Source organism: Aplysia californica, unplaced genomic scaffold (assembly GCF_000002075.1).
Source record: "Aplysia californica isolate F4 #8 unplaced genomic scaffold, AplCal3.0 scaffold00095, whole genome shotgun sequence".
Lineage (NCBI taxonomy): Eukaryota > Metazoa > Mollusca > Gastropoda > Aplysiida > Aplysiidae > Aplysia > Aplysia californica.
This window is the reverse complement of record NW_004797365.1, coordinates 1,159,226-1,177,619: the sequence shown is the minus strand read 5'-3', so window position 1 is coordinate 1,177,619 and position 18,394 is coordinate 1,159,226. Positions and strand designations below refer to the sequence as shown.

General features: G+C 37.6%; 1 protein-coding gene across 1 annotated transcript in view; it reads left to right on the top strand.

The window, feature by feature from the left end:
• The window catches only part of LOC101853451 (BMP-2-inducible protein kinase), a 45,871-nt gene that overhangs the window by 18,161 nt on the left and 9,316 nt on the right, over positions 1-18,394 (top strand). The window contains exons 13-17 of the mRNA XM_005095089.3: positions 835-987; positions 3,490-3,599; positions 5,669-5,755; positions 9,277-9,416; positions 10,922-11,011. Coding sequence (XP_005095146.1) covers positions 835-987; positions 3,490-3,599; positions 5,669-5,755; positions 9,277-9,416; positions 10,922-11,011 — 580 coding nt within the window. The remainder of the gene's footprint in view (positions 1-834; positions 988-3,489; positions 3,600-5,668; positions 5,756-9,276; positions 9,417-10,921; positions 11,012-18,394) is intronic.

Below are 18,394 nucleotides of genomic sequence, written 5' to 3'. Positions count from 1 at the left end.
TTTTCGTGCCTTTGCTAAACGTTTTTCAGTAAGATCCACTTATAGATGTGTTTTTAAATGGGCATGAAAGGTGTTGAGGAAAAAAGCAAAAATTTATTCAAAATTTGCAAACCGAAATGCCAGTATCTTCGATTTTATTATTATAAAGAGCGCCTGATTTCACCACGATGCCTCACATATTGTTTTCTTCTAATTCATGATCTTGACAAGAGCCTTGTGTGTATGTGTGTGTGTGCGTGTGCGTGCATGAGTACATACATGCATGCGAGCAGGCATGTAATTATGAGGACAAACTTCGTAGAGAATAGTGCAAATGAAGACTTATGTGTATGCTGTTGTTTGGGTGTGTATTTGTGTTGACTAATTTCGGTACCTATATAAATGTTCAAGGGAATGAGAGCTGCAACAGTTGAAGATTGTAATTTTCTTTATTATATTATTGTCACTGTTGGTAGCATTGTTATCATATTTATTATTTTTATTGCCATTTTTGTCTGTGTAATATTCATTTATGTTTTTGTAAAAAGAATGCAGGTGTCAAGAGAACAGAATGCCAAAAATTATGTTTCTATGTTGATTTCTTTTCTATGTTTCAAAGATATTAGTAAAGACCTCACTATCATTCCTGTTCTACATTTTTTTTTCATCTGCAGCCCTCTTGTTATTACAGATTTATTCCAATTCTCATTTTGTTTTTCAACTTTCAGTGCATCCTATAGTATTGTAAAATTTTACAGTTTTTTTTCTGTTTGTTTTTCCATATTGAGGGTGGAATAGAGGGAGGTATTGAGATTGAATTTATTTTATGGATGATGTCACACTTTTTGTATTTAGGTGAAGACGGGCCAGCTGATTCAGATTGAAGATGATATTAATGCTGGGAACAAGGCAAAATTTGACAGTGTCTCGCATTCTCACAGTGATCATTCTTTCAAGCGACCGAAACCACCATATTCGAAACAGCTAAGCTCTTCAGAACAGACCCCGGTAAGTGTTCTGTGTTGTGCAGTACGATGTGGATTGTTTATTTCTGTGACTGGCTCAGCCATGCCCACTTCCATGCAGTGATTTATTTTGATTGTTTTGCCCTTAGTTTTTACTTACTTACTACCCATTACGCCACCTGGCGTTTAGGGCAGCAACAAAGGATCTCCAGCTCTGTCTGTTTTGGGCCATCTTGGTCAGCGTTCCCCACGAATGATTCCAGGACTTCATTTCAGACTCTACTGTGCGTGTTCAGGTTGCTTTGGGTCTGCCCCTTTTGCGACGTCCTTTGGGTGTCCAGTGGAGGGCAGTCTTCACAATAGTGTCTGGTTCTCTTCTCAGAACATGTCCAATCCATCTCCATCTTCTCCTTTTTATTATGGTGGTCATGTCCTCTTGCTTACATTTACGTAACAGATCTGCGTTGGAAATCTTGTCAGGCCAGAAGATTCTGAGGATTTGGCGTAAGCTGGTTGTATGAAAGGAAGATAGCTTGGTACGGTCATGATCAGTCATGCTCCAGCTTTCAGCTCCATTTAGGAGTGTGGATAGTACACAGCTGTTATACAGCTTCAACTTGGTTTGTATACAAAAGTGTCCTGACTTCCAGATGTTGATCATACTTCTGTGTACAGTTCTTGCCTTGCTGAGTCTGTTCATGATGTCTTCCTTTTTGCCGCCGTCAATTTTGATTATGCTGCCTAGGTAGGTAAATGTGTCTGTTATAGGGAGGTTTGTGTTGTTCACCCTAATCGGCGTTGGGGAGCCTACATTCAGTGTCATCACTTCTGCCTTCTTCTGGCTTTTTCTTAACCCAATCTGGCGTCCGTATTTGTGGACTCGGTTTGATTTTTCCTGCATGTGCTGTTTGGTATGGGAGAGTAGTGCAAGGTTGTCGGCAAAGTCAAGATCCTCGAGGGTGGAGAAGAGGGTCCACCTTTTGCCTCTTGATGTATCCTCTGTTGTTTTCCTAAGTTTTGTTTTGGGTTTTTTCTTTTCATCATGGTCTGCACACTAGAAAATTTTTTACTCATCTCTTGGCTATGAGTATGCAAACGAGGTATCTTTCAGCTATTTGTTTCATTTCTCTGCAAGTGACATCATATTTCGCAGATGAGGAAGGTGCAAAATGTCTTAATTTGTGTTGTGCCAAAGATACTCTGACGTAGTATATGGGTTGATTTTGAGGGAAAGAGTTTTACCTCTTAACTAGTAAAATGTGATATTATTTTTACTAGTGTTGCTGTTTTTGTTGATTTTTGCCGTTGTTTTCCAACTACTCATTAGTGGCATGGGTGGTTGTAGAGCATAATTGCTTTCTTCCTTTGCTTGATTACCATTATTGTACCGATGTGCTCCTGCTTTCTAAACTTAACTTGTTAGTGCTTATTGCAGTGTAGTCTAGTACTTCAATTGTCTTCTGTGTTATTACTGTGAGTTCCATGCTCTCAATGTCTTCTATGTCTTTGGATATATATCTTATCTTCTTTCACATCTTAATGCAGTTGATTTGGTTTTATTTCTACCTCTTTTTCTTGCAGCCTGTTCACTACCGTTATATACTATATGGCCCCTGTCCATCTGTTGCTTGTGTACATCTGTGACACGAAATAGCAGTTATAGCGCCCGTTTGCTTTTTGGTAGCTGTCACAAACAAAAGCTTGTTTGTTCCCCCCTCAAACTGTTCTCTCTGTTCTTCAACTTACCTTTTCTCCTTTCTGTTTGATGATTCAAAGAAGATAAGAAGTAGGAGGCAAAATTGAAAACTAATTTAAAAGCATGCTTCATGAAATGTCATCTCTCTGTTAGTTTTCTTATTTATAGTACACTTATGTTCATATGTGATGTGTATTTTGTCATTGATTGAACTATGATAGTATAATTGGCTGTTATGTACAAGTGATACATGTATTTTGTTTTAAGATGAAGGTAGTAATAAATCGCCTTCTGCTGTATTTTACGGGAGTGGGTACTATAGAAATGATCTGCATTTTTATTATTATTACCGTTATTATTATTTTTGCTATTCTAATGATATGCCTCACTTCAATTCAATACTTGAGGAAAACTTTTTTTGTGAGAGTTGTTAATCAGGGCAGGTGTACCAACTCTGTTCTTTCCACTTCTTCTCAGAGTTTCTTTAATCCTGATCTGTTCTTGGCAGAACATGGTCATTCTCGTGTCTGGATGGGAAACGTAAGCCATTCTTATATAGTAAGCTCAGGCCCAGGAACAGTGTGTAAGCGTTACAGTCTTTAAGTTCGTTGTGTATTGGATGTGGCCTTGAGAAAGACACATTAGCTCTACATAAACAAAGTGCTACACTGTGGTGACCAGCTATGGAAAATGTGTGTTCTGATTTTATTTAACATTTGGTGTTGATGGAACCTCGAATTCTATTTGTTACTTTTTTCCCCAAATTCCCTACTGGAATCAATAATAGTGTTATTGTTTTTCTTCTTTCTTTTATCTTGACTTATTTCTCTTTTGTATTTTTTTCCCCAGTCCTCCTCAGTGCTACTCAATCCTCCGGCAGATAGCAAGGTGAACCGACACAGACGGAATGTCAGTGACACTTCTTTCCTGACAATGGGTGGAAAAGGCAGTGCTTTCAGGTGCGTTGTCCAGTTGAGCTTTATGGAGATTGAACACAGCTGAGTTTATAAGAGAATTTAATATGTTTTATGAAGTGAAGGCCACTAAGTGAAAGTGCTCCCCTTGGATACAATCCATTCAGTGATATGACATGCTTTTGTGCACAGTCAACATTTGTATTTTTGGGTCCATGAAGTTTGATGTTATTTCAGTAATCCCTGTGTCTAGAATTCCGGGATTTTTGTGGGATTTTGCATGCAAGATTGAAAGAAAAGCCTCAGGTTCTTGGAGAGACAGCCAAAGTCACTTTTTATAAGTTTACCATTTGTTCTTGAATCTCTTATGTAGAGCCAATCAGACTTAGATCTTCAGAGCCCGCACAGGACACTTACACACCAACAAGCACATAAACAGAATTAATTATTTGTTCTTTGATTTGACTCGTGCTCCAATGCAAAAATAAATGTGTTCAATGTTCAATTAAGTTACATGAATCTCATCAGCTCTGTAGTTAAGAAAGAGCATTAGACATTTGAACTGAGTTGCGGATCAGGAGGGGTCCCCATGTGGGGTTTTCTTCCTTTCATTTATTAATTGGTGGGGTTGGTGACTGCAAAAATGACTTCAAATTCTAATTTCTATGTGCAGCGCTTGGGGAAATGGTATATGTCCTCCCCGCTGGGCTAGGAATAGGTAATAAAAGCTAAAGGAAAATAACAAAATACTAACAATTAGATCTAAACTGTTGATATTCATTTGCTTGCTTTGTTTCTTCTTGATGAATATGGTTCTTTGTATTCTTACTAATAATTGCTTTATACTCATCATCTCTTTGAGAGTTGTTACTATTCAATAACTCTTTGAAAGATGCTAAGTTTTTAACCATATTATTTTTATATGACCAGGGGCAGCACTGATAATTCAGTTAAGGGCAATTTGTGCACATTCCCTACTAAAATAACTGGTTTTCCGCCTTACTTAATAATAAATAATATTAATAAATTGCATTTACATTGTGCATTTCCACAAAGAAGTGCTCAATGCGCTGTACAATAATACAAGTACAAATAACATATACAGCGCACTGCTCCTACAGTAATCCTCTTTTCTCTCTCTCTCACTCTGTCTCTGTGACTGTCTCTCTCTCTCTCTCTCTCTCTCTCTCTCTCTCTCTCTCTCTTTCTCTCTCTGTCTCTGTCTCTCTCTCTCTCTTTCTTTCTTTCTTTCTCTCTCTCTCTCTCTTTCTCTCTCTGTCTCTGTCTCTCTCTCTCTCTTTCTTTCTTTCTTTCTCTCTCTCTCTCTCTTTCTCTCTCTCTCTTTCTCTCTCTCTCTCTCTCTCCAGTACGTCATCGAGTTCGTACACATTGATGACATCACACTGTCATAAATTGTTACAGAACAGAACAGCGTGAATAAACGATAATGAGAGAACATAATAGATACTGAGAGAACGTAATAATATTTGTATTGGAAATGTCGGAAATTACAGATTGAAACTGGAATGAAACAAAAGCTTAATAACTACTATCACGTACAATTTTGTACCCCCGGTGTTGTATTCTTCACATTTTAGAATACTTCTAGTACGAAGATCTCTTTGAAACTTTCAGTATTTCTCAAAAAAATAATTTTGACAGACTGCTATACAAAGGGTACGGATGGGATTAACGAGTAAATTTCTTCTTTGGAAAGTGGAGGTACAGAGTGCCCCACAACGTATGGATGCGATAGTAAATCATTACGTACGGATAGGGTTAATTTTAAAAAACAAACTCAAATGCAATTAATTTATGATATCTGTGAAAATATAGGTGGTCAAGTGTGGACTGTTTCTAGCGCTTCTTTTTCTGTTACTATTGACCTGATCTGTCCCAGTAGTAAGGAGGCTGTTATCAAGCTGGCTTATTGTGAAATACAATTCAAAATCGACAACCTCAGAAAGTTTGGAAAGAATTTTCTTCTCAATATCAATGCTTGTCCTCAGTGTCAGTAAGATTTAGACTTATCATATCTTGTCTTATACTGATGTGACGTCCATACAGTATGTATAATCACTGTCCTCATGTTTTTCATCGTGTTCTCTCTACAGGGCTTACCACGGGGCACAGCTGACAGCTCCAGCTGATGTGAAATCAAAGTCAGCAACCACAACTCCAATAAGCTCTCCACCACCTTTGTAAGTGAACTTTTGTTTGGCTCCCTTAGAAGATTCTGAAGTACTTTCAGAGTTCCCACCCAACTAGGAAAATGGGAGAAATTCGGGAATTTTATTTTCAGATTTCCTGGTCGGGAAAACGCCATGAAAATGAATGAAAACGAAAATGACCAGGAGAAAGACAGGAAATCAGAATCAGGGGTGTAGTCTGCGTCACAATGTCATGTGCGGCCCATCTTTTAAAAAGTAATATCTCTTTGACAATGGTTACAAAATTCAGGAGAAAAACTGGGGAAAAGCCTGGAAATGTTTTTCATCTTAATGAGGGGGAGCCCTGGACTTTGTATATCAGTAACATCAAATGCAAAGCTATCACACCTGAGATTCCATAATCATTATTTTTAACTCATTAGATCCTCAATGCAGTGTAAAAATATCCAGCTTATGGTTTTCTCAAACATGTTTATTAAACCTGGTATCAAAGCATTTACTAATACTTCATTACTCCTGAAATTTTAAAATTAAAATCCAATGCTATCTTATAGGCTGGGGTTATCTACAATTAAAACCTTTTAACCCTCTGAGCGGTGCTTGCAGCTATAGTTGCAAAGACCTTGTTGGTCCCCTAGCGGTGCTCGCGATAACAGGGTGATAAATTTTCTGATTCACCACAAAGTTTCTGTGGATCCATACACTGTGGACTTCTAAAAAACAAAAGAAGAGTGGTTTTCCCTTTTTATTTTTTTGTCCCAAGTGGGAAGCTGAATTGTAGGCATTTTTATGAATAAAACTATTGCAGAGATGCCAACCAGTACGATTTTACGTATTTTAGTACGATTTTTTGCCGAAAATACGCGAATACGACTTTTCATGAAAAATACGCTTCCTGGAATGCGAAAAATACGAGATTCAGCTTGGGCGAGTAAACCTAATTATCTCAAGTCCCATCTTTCAAAAGGCTTAGTATCAGTATCGCAGAACTGGAATACTGTATATGAAAACCAAGTCCGATAAGGCCAGTAAGTTCATTTTTGCCGGTCGCGATCGTGATATTATATATTCGTTCAGCTTTTCCGCGTCCGGAGAGTACGTTTCACTTTCACGCGAAAAGGCAGCTATGGCGGCAGGCGGAAGCGTATGTGACACCGAGGCTCGATCAGGAAAATCAAGATCTACTTTCGCTTTCGCTACCACCAAGAAGTTTGCCAGCAGTTGTCTGATAACGCAACATTTTTGGCATGCAGGTTGTGCAGTATAAACGCAATGTCGCCGTGCAAATAAAATGTAATAAACACTCGGACTCGTCGCTTTGGCTGTCGCTTGTGAAAAAAAAGAAAAGAAAAGAAAATACGAGCGTCGTCCGATTTTTAGATTGTCTGGCTCGCCATCGTGACCGGTCACTGAACCTGCGCGCATTCGCGTCATAAATAAATACGGCATCGTGTGAGTAAAGACCATCTTTGGTGGGAGGAACGGCGTTGCAAAGAATATGACTACGGAATAGGGGAGGAGATTATTTATTTTTTGGGGTTTAAGATACTATCGGGGGGGGTTAAGGCAACACCAGAGGACAAAAACTTGGAAGCGCATTTCAGAATTTTTATTAGAGCTTTCTGCTAAGCGCGCGTTGGTGCAGGCTGTGTGCGGAATCGGGACCCCTCATACTTTGCAAGTCTGTGTTATTGAAATAAAGTAAGTCTGTGTTATTGAAATAAAGTGTTCGCGTTTCATTGGATGGGTGAAAGTAATTATACCTACTTGGATGGGTGATAGTAAATTATACCTACATCTACTTGGATGGGTGATAGTAAATTATACCTACGGTGTATGTTTGTATGTTGTAGCTTTCTGTTCAGGACTGGAAGATTTTCAGTGTCACTGCATCTTGCCCTCCCACGGTTGTTACAACTCTCACAGTGCACGGGTCTACTTGAGCCTTTCAAGTTATTTCTCTTCTCTGAGTTTGAGCAATAATTTGAGTCTGTCAGTTCATAATATGAATCATGACACCCAGACTGGTTCTTGATAGTCGAAATTCTTGTTCTAGGCCCTTCACTCTCAAAGCAGGATTTATTTTTTATATAATAATGAGAGGAAAATATATAATAGATTGAAATACTTAAGTCAAACAAGACCCCTGTACGACATTGAACACTGACATGTTGTTGACTGGATACATGTATATTGTACGCGTGTGTGCTCCCTTTTTCGAGCTGGTGAGCTAGTAATTTTTGCTATTACTAGTTGGTCGGTCGTGGAAAATACACATTTTCCCCTGAAAATACACATTTTCTTATTTCCCAATACTCATTTCGGTTTTCTGTGGTTGGCATCTCTGCTATTGACTCAGTAATACTGACTCTGTTTACATTAGCTGCGCACCATCCAAAGGATAGCTCTTGGTATAACCAAAGATAGTACGTAACAATATGGTCCACTCAGCCAAAAAAGTGTCCACCGGAAGTCTGCTCTTTGCTTCAGATGGCGCTGCAGTCTGTTTTGAAACTCTCTTTCGTTTTTCCAGAAGAAGAATAGGAATAGCACCTCCTTGCGTGCACAGATCGACTGCTGTTCATCAGCAGTTCAGGTTCGTTCAGTGCGGAGTTTTAATGTTTTAAAAATTTTAATGACCTCTCGCCTTTCATTCTAAAGTCAAATTAAACGAAGAAAACAATCACCCCTTCCTCCGGAAAAGGTTTTTTGTCAGCGTAACCATTTTAAAGAAGCGTTCTTTCGAAATTTATTATAAAACTTGCTAGTTTCACTCTGATTTTTTTAACACAAGTAGGGTAACTCTGTTCGCAAAGGATGGGCATTTGCGAAAAGGGCGCCACCGAATTTTGAGGACATTTTTTTAATTGGCTTTAAGAGAGGAGTGGCCCCTCTTGTTATGTAGACTCTTTGGTATAGCTAACTTTGTTTCGAGAACCGGTCAAATCAAAACGTACGCAATCTTCTTGACAGTCTGTATGAGGGTGATACAGAGGGTGAAGCAAATGTTTCAGTTGTAAACCATTTACGCATCATTTTCCTGAATGTATCACGGCTTACCACACAAACTGTGTTTACAAACTTTGAACTGAACACTCTAACAAAAGCTCACAAATGAAATGAACAAACACAGAAGTAAATGTGAGTAGAAAATTTATGTCCAACACATATATATATTCTTATTCTTCAATCATTTGTGGTTGTTTTGATGTTTGGTACATGTTTCTAGTTTCAGTAGGGTGTGTTTTTATGACCATTTTTCTTGCATTACCTTCTGTCAGTTTAGTGTAGGCAAAAATAATCTGCTGCTGAGAAACCATGGAGTTCAGAAATAATCTACCACTCGAAGGGTTAATAGAAAAGTCTGGGGGTTTTTTTCTTTTTGCAATCAGATATTCGGTGGGCTCTGTGATGTGGTATGCTCCTTCTAGTTTTTTGCCTTTTCACAACTGTTGTGATATGTTTATGGAGAAAGTGGACATGACGGTCTTCTGTAACTTGACTGCAGCTTCAGTTTGTAATGGTTCCATTCCCATTTCGTGCACATACAGGGGCTCTCAAAGATTTGCAAGGCCTGTCTCAGCTGATCTGGCAGAGTGGAATCCATTTGGAGATGACAATTTTGGCGCTGAAACAGATGATATGATGTTTGGAGAAGAGTTTGATAAAATCAGACGAGGCTCTAACACAAGTATGTATACAGCTGTATTGTTGTTGTCTATCATGTCATATATTTTAATGTTCTCAGTTGCTACGGCTTTATCCATTTTTGTCCTCATTGCATGTGGGCTCTGGAAATTTATAGTCTTCAGGTAAGTAGCATAGTGATTTTTCTTTAAAGATCTGCTGGTTGACTTAACATATTACATATATGGAGAGCTTATCGTAAAACACATTGTAAGCAAATATCCATACTTTTAAACCAATCCTCAGGATTTAATCATCTCTGATAGAACCCCCCCCTGAAAGTTTTTTTCACAAAGCGTTTCATGACCTCTTATTTTTGCGCTTCAAATCTGCATTTTTTTTCTCAAGATCTGCTACACACTTTTTCCAGTTTTCACAAATTGCACTACACATAAGTCAATTAAAATAAACAAGGAAATAGACGTCTCTGTGTTGCACCCCCAGCTGACTATTCCTCACCTTTGTTCGTTATGCCAGACTCGCTAGAGAGAGAGAGAGAGAATGTGTGTGTGTGCGTGCGTGCATGTGTTTGTGTGTGTGCACACACGCATGTTTATGAGAGAGAGAGAAAAAGAAAGATGCTTCTGCCAGTTTTTATCATACAAACTATTCGTTTTTATTGTAAAATGCCTTAAGCTTGGATTCTCAATGAAGATGCTGTAACAATGCCATTCCTATATCTGGTAGCTCCTGCACGATCCCTTTCTCGATTTTGTCTGTTTAATTCACCATGATTGTGTCAATGTTTGGAGGGGGTTTTCTGAACTAATATTCTTCTCAACCCATGTGAATCTGATTATTAGCTGTAGCTTGTCCTTGAGCCCTTAGACAGTGTCATAAGTTTCTGGTGATTATGGGTAGTGTTGAGAGGGGGGGGGGGGAGATATGTTTCATTGATATTTTAATATTTTAATTTGAGATTAGTGTAGAAATATTAGTGAGAAGCACTGGTCTTTACCAACCTGTAGCATACTAGGTTACGAACTTGACCAGCAATGTTCATGTTCACGGTTAGTGAGGGCCTATGGAATATTTCTTTTGAGCCTGGTGTCCTAAGTGGGTTTAAGTGCTGGTCAGTTTTAGTTTTAGTAAGTGTTTTACGGCACTTGCAACACAATAAAGTCATATAAGTGCCAAAGATTAGAGGTGTTACAAGTGAGTAAAAAACACAAAAAAGGAAGAGGGGAGATAAAGACGATAGATGTTTGATAGGAAAGAAAGAGAAAACCACACCAGAGCACCCGCCAACCACCCACTAAGTGCTGGTGGTTGGAGGGCACCACTAGTAGATCCTACTTCTTTTCTTTCCTCTGTTATTTTTGTCTATATCTCTTGCTTCTCCTCTGCACTATATAACTATTACTGTGTCGATGTGCTTCTCTTTACTCAAAACTCCAAACAGGGATAAAGTGCTGCCTCCCTGAAATGACCTTTGTAGTGTTTAGTAGGGTGCTATGCTTTGAAGGGAAAAAAATTAGTCTAGTCTTGTCTTTATGATTCTTCCTACAGGTATTTCTAACGTGAAAAGCCGTGAAGATCTGGTCATGTCTGGGTCTGACTCCTCTGATCCTTTCTGCAATGCTCCATTTAAGAAGACAGGTAAGCCCAGTATGTGTTCAAGTCCTATGTAGTGGCACTTTTATGGCAACTGCCAAAGACAGCTGTAAAAGTGCAAGTAGTAGTATGAGTCTCCCGATCCTTTCCTTTGTAATTTTGGAAAGTATGTTCTGCTTTTGAAGTAAATATGGAATTTAGTTGTTATGAATGCTTTCTGGACATGTTCAGGACATGAGTAGTGGTGCTTATTGTTGGTCCTACTTGCAATCCGCATTTTTTTTTTTTAAAGGGCACTGCACCTTGCTTCTGGTTCATTTCAAATTTGGACCTGAACCGATCTTTTTGCCACAAACAGTGACACGTGTTACACAAATGACACTTTAGGATGAATGCTAGAACAAGGTAATCGTATTGACGTATAGAAACATAAAAATTGTCTACCCTAATCATATGCCAGAATTCCTTTTTGAAGTACACTAACGTTTTTGTCCTGGAGCCACTGGGTTTGGGTCGTGATTGTTGGGTTTGGGTCGTGATTGTTGGGTTTGGGTCGTGATTGTTTCATGTGAAAAACAAATTTTCCTGAAAAGAAAAAACACACTTCAACTGTCCATGAACTCTTCGATGCTTTGTGTGAAGTCTTCTTCGCTAAAGCAAGTTTCCCGCCAAAAGATTGAAGTTTATGTCCCATAATTTGGGGTATTTTCTGTGAGGTGCACTGCGAATTTTCTGCGAAGTAAATGTATATACATCACCTCTGTACTGTTCTTATGGCAGAACAAGCCTGCGACTGCTACTGTACTGGTCGCATGGTTTCAACTGATTGAGTCTTTCGTCTTTATTCTTTATCCTTTTCAGCCCATCTGTCCACCACAGCACTATCAACATGTTTATAGTGCTTTTCTGTCACTATTCTAAAGCTAAAGCTAAAATGTATTATGTGTCTCCTACAACATTTGAACATTTTCGGTCACAGGGATTGCTTGTGGCACCAACATTAAGCAGTTGCAGATCTAGTCATTGAGGAACTTGCATATACATTTTGTGAAGTGATAGTAATGATTTTATAGTTTGTGACTGTGATTTTTTCCTCTTCCCTGCTAGCACTGCTTTTAGCTTTATTCCAGCACAATAGTTTGCTTTCGTTTCCTTCCTTCCCCCTGCTTGTGACTGGTATTGTGTTTAGTTGGAACATCGTGTCAGTGGCAGTTTGACACATCCGATATGAGAAACTTTGTTGACAGAGAAAATAGTGCTGAATCTGTAAAATGTTGCAAGGCTTTACACGTGTGGACTCCTCTTTTACTTTGTGACAGCCAGCATGTCTCTTAATTTTTAATTAATCTACTATTCTAGTTTGTGCATAGTGTGTGGGAATAAGTCAATGAAATCTGTGAACTTACAACACAGTGTATGGATTTCACTGAGAAAGATTTGTTGTATTTTTAAAAGATCTTGAATTGTAGGATGGATTTGAAAAAATGTAAAATCATTATTAGGAGTGTTTGAATTTCAGTAAATTTGTTATTGAAGGTGAGTGGGGTTCATGTCTATACAGATGCCAAATATCAGTGAAATCTTTACAGACTATGCTCGGAAAATTGGGTTCCAAACTCTCTGAAGCCTCAGCAGTAAATGAGCTCTTATATAATGAATCGCATCTTGATACAATGCAAGTCAGTGAAGCTGCGTTACATTTTTATGTCACAAAAGTATTCCTGGTAGTTCAGCACCACCATTTATATCCAGCCTCCTGGCATGACACCACTTCCTTCTAGGTTTTGACGTGATTGCGTATTTCAAGTATATGTGTGTATCTGTCCATTTTTCTAGCCCTGTATTGGTCTGATGTCTGAATGTCTTTGTCTTTCTATCATTTCTGTCTGTCTGTGCATTTGTCTTGCCTGTCTGTGTATATGTCGGGCTTCATGAGGGGGATTTGTCTGGCTTCTTTGCTGCTTAGTAAGGAAATGATTACAATACTATACAGTTGGTGGTTTGAGGGTGCCACTGGTAGATGTAACGTCTATTCTTTCCTTGTGTTATTTCTGCCTGTCTTTCTTGCTTCTATCCAACTGTAAGTCACCTTTATTATGACAACTGAACCAAACAATGCTACATATGGGGTGCAGGAGGGAAGGGGGGAGGGGGGCGGGCGGTTGTATCATTATCTTACCAGATTCTGAATGTCAACCTGTTTACCCTTTTTGCTTGTATTTTCTTTCTCAGTCCTATAGTCCGGTACTATTGAGTTATCCTTTTTTTGCCTGTTAGAATAAGAAAGCTCGTATTGTTTGCATACTTTTCATACAGTCCTACCCTTGTCTTGTACACAGTCATGAAACTCTTCTCTTTCTTTTATTTTTTCTGCCCTGATGGTAAACATTTTGCATTATAATTGCTGTTTAATGTGTGTGTGGGTTTTTAAAAAATAGAAATATAATGTAGTATGTTTTTGGTGTTTAAAAAAGCTGTGAATGTGATTAGTTATTCTTGATTTTGCATGAAAATTTAGTGTATTCTTATTCTTAGATATTTCCAGGCTTATTAATAGGGTTTGTGCTTGATGGGTCCTTGTTAGAAGATAAATGTGGCGGATATGCTGCTTTGATTCTCCTGATATCTGTGTATATTATTTTTACTTGAAAGTTTATCTTTGTTGTTTCATACAAATCTTTGGTCAGGAGTAATAAATGTGAGCCATGCATAGTGAGTGTGCCATGTTTTTTCCCTTTAATCAGCTCATCTTTGTCTGCTATACATTGTTTTCACCTGCAGTGTTCCCCTCTTTTCTCACAAAATGGTTTAATAGTTGTTTTGGGGGGGTTTTTCTCGGATAATACATTATCCTGCAAAAATAGTTACAGCTTTTATTTACAAATGTCTAGAATATCGGAAGAGAAAAAAAATGGGCTTTTACAGTCATCTCATTGAATAGAGGCACCAGAAAGCTATCTAAATAAAAGTTATGGGGACATGCTTGCAGAAACAAACAAAGGCTCCAAAGCATTAATGTTTTTGCTTCAGGTGCTTTATTTTACTATTAGTATGTTGAAGCATACCTGCCTTTTAGGACTTCTGAACCATCAATGATTTATGTTCAAAGCTTTGATAAATTAATTCTTGATAATGCTTGTTAAAGCCAGCAAACCCACTCCTAACCTGTAGTCTGAAGGCAATGTTTTGATCTTTGCACAATGACTAAAAAGAGAGAATTAAAATTTCTCATTCACACTTACGAAACATTCACATATTTTTTACAATTGTTCCCCTGTGCTTTTCCCAAATATTTAGCATTTTCTAGATTATTTATTTTTTATTTGATGATTATACTGCAAAGTTTTATTGGTGGGGGAAAAATTATTTTAGAGTAGGATTCCCAGTTTCTGCTGGCCTTCCTGACTGTTGGTTCATTTGGAAAAAACTTAATTTATTGTCAAAAAACAGTTGTCGCAACAAGCTGGTTCAGGCGCCACTGAAATACAGCCTTAATCATGAGCATTTTTCTTACTTTTATGGAAGAAAAGAAGCGTTTGTTTAACACTTCTGGTATACAGATACCATAATATATAGCACTAATTCAATGAAAATGTTTTTGTTTATTTTGGTTGGTGGTTCAAACACAGGTGAAAGTTCAAATTTTGGTTGCAGTTCTCAGTTACGGTTTATTTTTTATTTTTGATACTACCTTAATCAAATTAATACTGCGTTGTGTGTTTTGTAGTATCGTAGAATCTTTTTACTTTCAAAGATACTAACAGGATATAAATGGCTATAATGAAAAGTGCTAGGATAGTGACAGTCATTTTTCTCCATGAAAGCACCACTTTAGTGTAGCACTGGCACACGATCTAATTGTGGCACACATTTATTTTCCCAGGCCTTAAATGGTAAAAAGTGGCTGGAAGAAGAGATCGTTGAAGGAGAAGTGGGATAGAGAAAGAGAGAGAGAGAGAGACACACACACACACGCTATGTTGCTTGCCTTTGTTTCCCACCGTGGAAGTGGTAGCCTGTCTGTCTGTTTGGATGAGGGAGGAGGAAAGAGGTAGTGGCAGTTTTTCCTCCTTACATGTGAGAGAATGGGAAGACACACAGCTGGCATGGAGATACTTTTGAAGCTTGCTGTCTATCACCTTGTTGCTATGGCTCCACTGCATTCTCGTCGTCGACTCGACTCCCGGATTTTTCTCTTGTCTTTTTATGCGAGTGGCTGAGAAGAATTGAGATTTTCTCTGCGGCATGACAGCAACAACAAACAGAAAAAGAAGCTGAAGATTTTGTTGACTTATTTGTATCCACATTACTGTCAGAGTGAAATGGTCTGTGTTTTGTTTTTTTTTAATCTTTGTGGAATCATGGCATGAGTATGATGGATTTAGACCTAGTCTATCTGTAAATACCACTTGTACATTTTGTTTTTCATTGTAATTGCGATAAAAATCACGAGATGAGAGAGTCAGCTCTTGCTTTTTAGTAGGCATGACTTTTATGTATTTCTAGCCTCTTTGTACCTTTTTTTTAGGTATACAGTTACATTCTTTTGTATCTCATACATTTACCCAAATCATAAATCGTTAGAATTTATGACCCTCTTCATAATTTTACGTGGAAATACTAGATTTAAGGGCTTTCAAAATATTTTTCACATTGTGTGTATGAAAAATCAATGGAAAAACATGCCGGTTTTATACAAGCCTAGTCATGACTGACACCCCTGGAAGCAAATGGGATTGAGCTTGTGCCCTGTTCAACACACTGCTCTGTTGCTGCTTGAATGGGTGGGTGAAGAATATTTCGTTTCTCCATTTCCCCAGCCTTTTCCCAAGAACCTTGTCACCCTGCTTGTAGAAATGTGTTAATTTATATGTTTGCCAAAATTTGATAGAACTGATTCCTTTTAGACAGAAAAGTGTGAATGAACTGAAGAGGTTTTGTAACTAGTTGAATGTTCATGATTGGAAGCAAGAAAATTGGAATCAGTACAGATGTAAAGGAATATATCACATGGGACATATATATATATTTACATAATGTCTGACATGTCACAGCACCTTGCCTGGAATTGATGACTATGTCCAATCTTGAACCATTTTGTAGTTTTTCCTTTTGTTACTTCTTCATGTAAATTAATTCCAAATCCAGTTTATCTTTTTAAAGTTTTCAAAGATGGCAATGTGCAATGGTGGCATTGTCCATTCTTTCTATATTTTCTCGAAATAAAGTTTTTCACCAATTATTAAATTTCATGTACTTTCATTTTTTAAAGATTTTATTTATAATCAATTTGCGGCAGATTTTTACATCATGTTTATTTTTGTTTTGACTATACAGATTAAGAAAATAGAAAGATTTCAATTATAGTCAAATGACAATGTGTCAGACATTATGGCCCAATAAATCCCTGATGACTTCATCTGTCTCAAAAATAAATAACCCATCTGAAAACTGCAGTCGTGTAGCTCCTTTTGAGTATGCTTTTAATAACATCAAATCCAGTTCAGAAAGTGGCTGCATGTCAAGCTCAAAGTCTGTTACTGAAGGTGCAGACTATTAGAACTATGAGCAGTGATTCAGGAATAAAATTGTGCTGGGCATAAATAATAGTTTGCACAATTTATCTGCTTGCTAGGCCCCCCCTTTTTTTTTTTTTGCTTGAAAAACACCTCTTGTACTTGCAAAGTATTTTTAGCTAGCAGACTGCAATAAATTGGAACAAGAGCAAATAATGATGGTATGATGCTCTAACCGTTTAACTGGAAGAATCTGTTCAGTTTTTTTATTGTTTTAAATCCTTTGCCAAGGTCACTGTACAGGTACTCAAAAAAAATCAAGAGACAGCATTCCCTATAGATAGTTCTAAAGTAGTGTGGTCTTAACTTTTGTTTTCTGTCATAAAGTTAAGACAACTATGAAGAAAGGGAATGAGTGGTCAGAAAAGTGGCTAATTTTTTCCCCAGAATGATTGATGTGCCATTTCCTAGGTGTATTTTCTACAAATTTTGTCTGTTTATGACGATCAGAAACGCTGTTGGTTTTGCTGATAATGTGTTTTGAACGTGAAATCCATGACCTTCTGGTTCAGCAGGGTCATACTCTTTTAAAGTGATTATTGTTAACATGTTTTTGTGAATGTTATGGAGCTAAAGAAATGATGAAAATTGTAATTGAGGTTGAACATACAAGGTAAGTGCATGATGTATAGGATGCTGTTTTAGAGTATTTTATATTAGTTTATCATCTTACAAGACGCGAATTATTCATTTGAAAAGTGAGGCTCTCGGACTCATGGGTGTTGTTAAAAGGAAGGAAAGAAGGCCTTGATGGTGCACCAAAGTAAATATCACACCAAAGCACTACAGCAAAGATGTTTTTTTGGTGGGGGGGGGTTTTTTAACTCGTAGAGGAGATGGACACCTTTTGTTCTGTTTAGTATGTATACTAAGACTCGAGGCAGAAAGCTTATAATCTGAAAAACTGAAAAGCACAGACATAGGGCACAGAGATTGCTCCTGAGATAATATTTAGGCTGATGTCCCATATTAAGGTGCATGTTGTATTTTACATCATTTTATTGAAGCTGAAATCAGGGATAAAATTTTGAGCTTCTGCAGCTTACTGCTTTTGTAGACGCCTCAGAGCAGTTTTTGAGTTCTGCATTTCACTTTAAAAATAACTAGGAACATTCAGTTTTAAAGTCCTTTCCCATTTTTTTATTCGGAATAGTAAGTTAGCAATGAAATTACTCCATTCTGATGAAAGACCCAAAAAATTGTTCAATTTCTTTGGTAACCTTGTAATTTCCAGAATTTCTGTTCCCTTATGTTGTTTGGGTTTTTTTTTTCAATGTAACAAAGAGTTATGTAAAGTTTACATAATATGTACCCAGTCATTTCCCTTTAGTCCAAAGTGGATGCGTTGTAACATTTGTCTCAGGTGTTCTAGACTAGACAATTTGTTTCAGTCCATACCCGCCCCAGTTTCATTTTTCTATGCAACTTCAAATGTACTCACAAGTTTTTTTTTTTTTATTCCAAGTACCAAGTATCCACTCAGTTAGTGAGACTGTCTGACTGCATATCATATGTTGAAATTGTTTTTATTGTTTTAGTTATCTCTAGGTACTGCTACCTGTGAAGCTGTTTGCCCGTATTATGTTTAAAATATTCTACTGCATATAGTATAGACAGTGAAAAAAGTTCCGAGTATGTGAGGGAAAGATAGGGTAAAGTATTATGCTGTTATAAGATTTTACTTGTTATACAATGCCAGTATTTTTAGTTATACGTGTAATGTCAAGAAGCTATTCGTTGTCATGTGTTGACCTCATATCTCCATTTGTAATGTGCATGGAGATTTGGAATAGAAAAACGGAAGGCAGAAGTGCACCGAGACTAACCTACAAGAGAACTTGAACATGGGGGG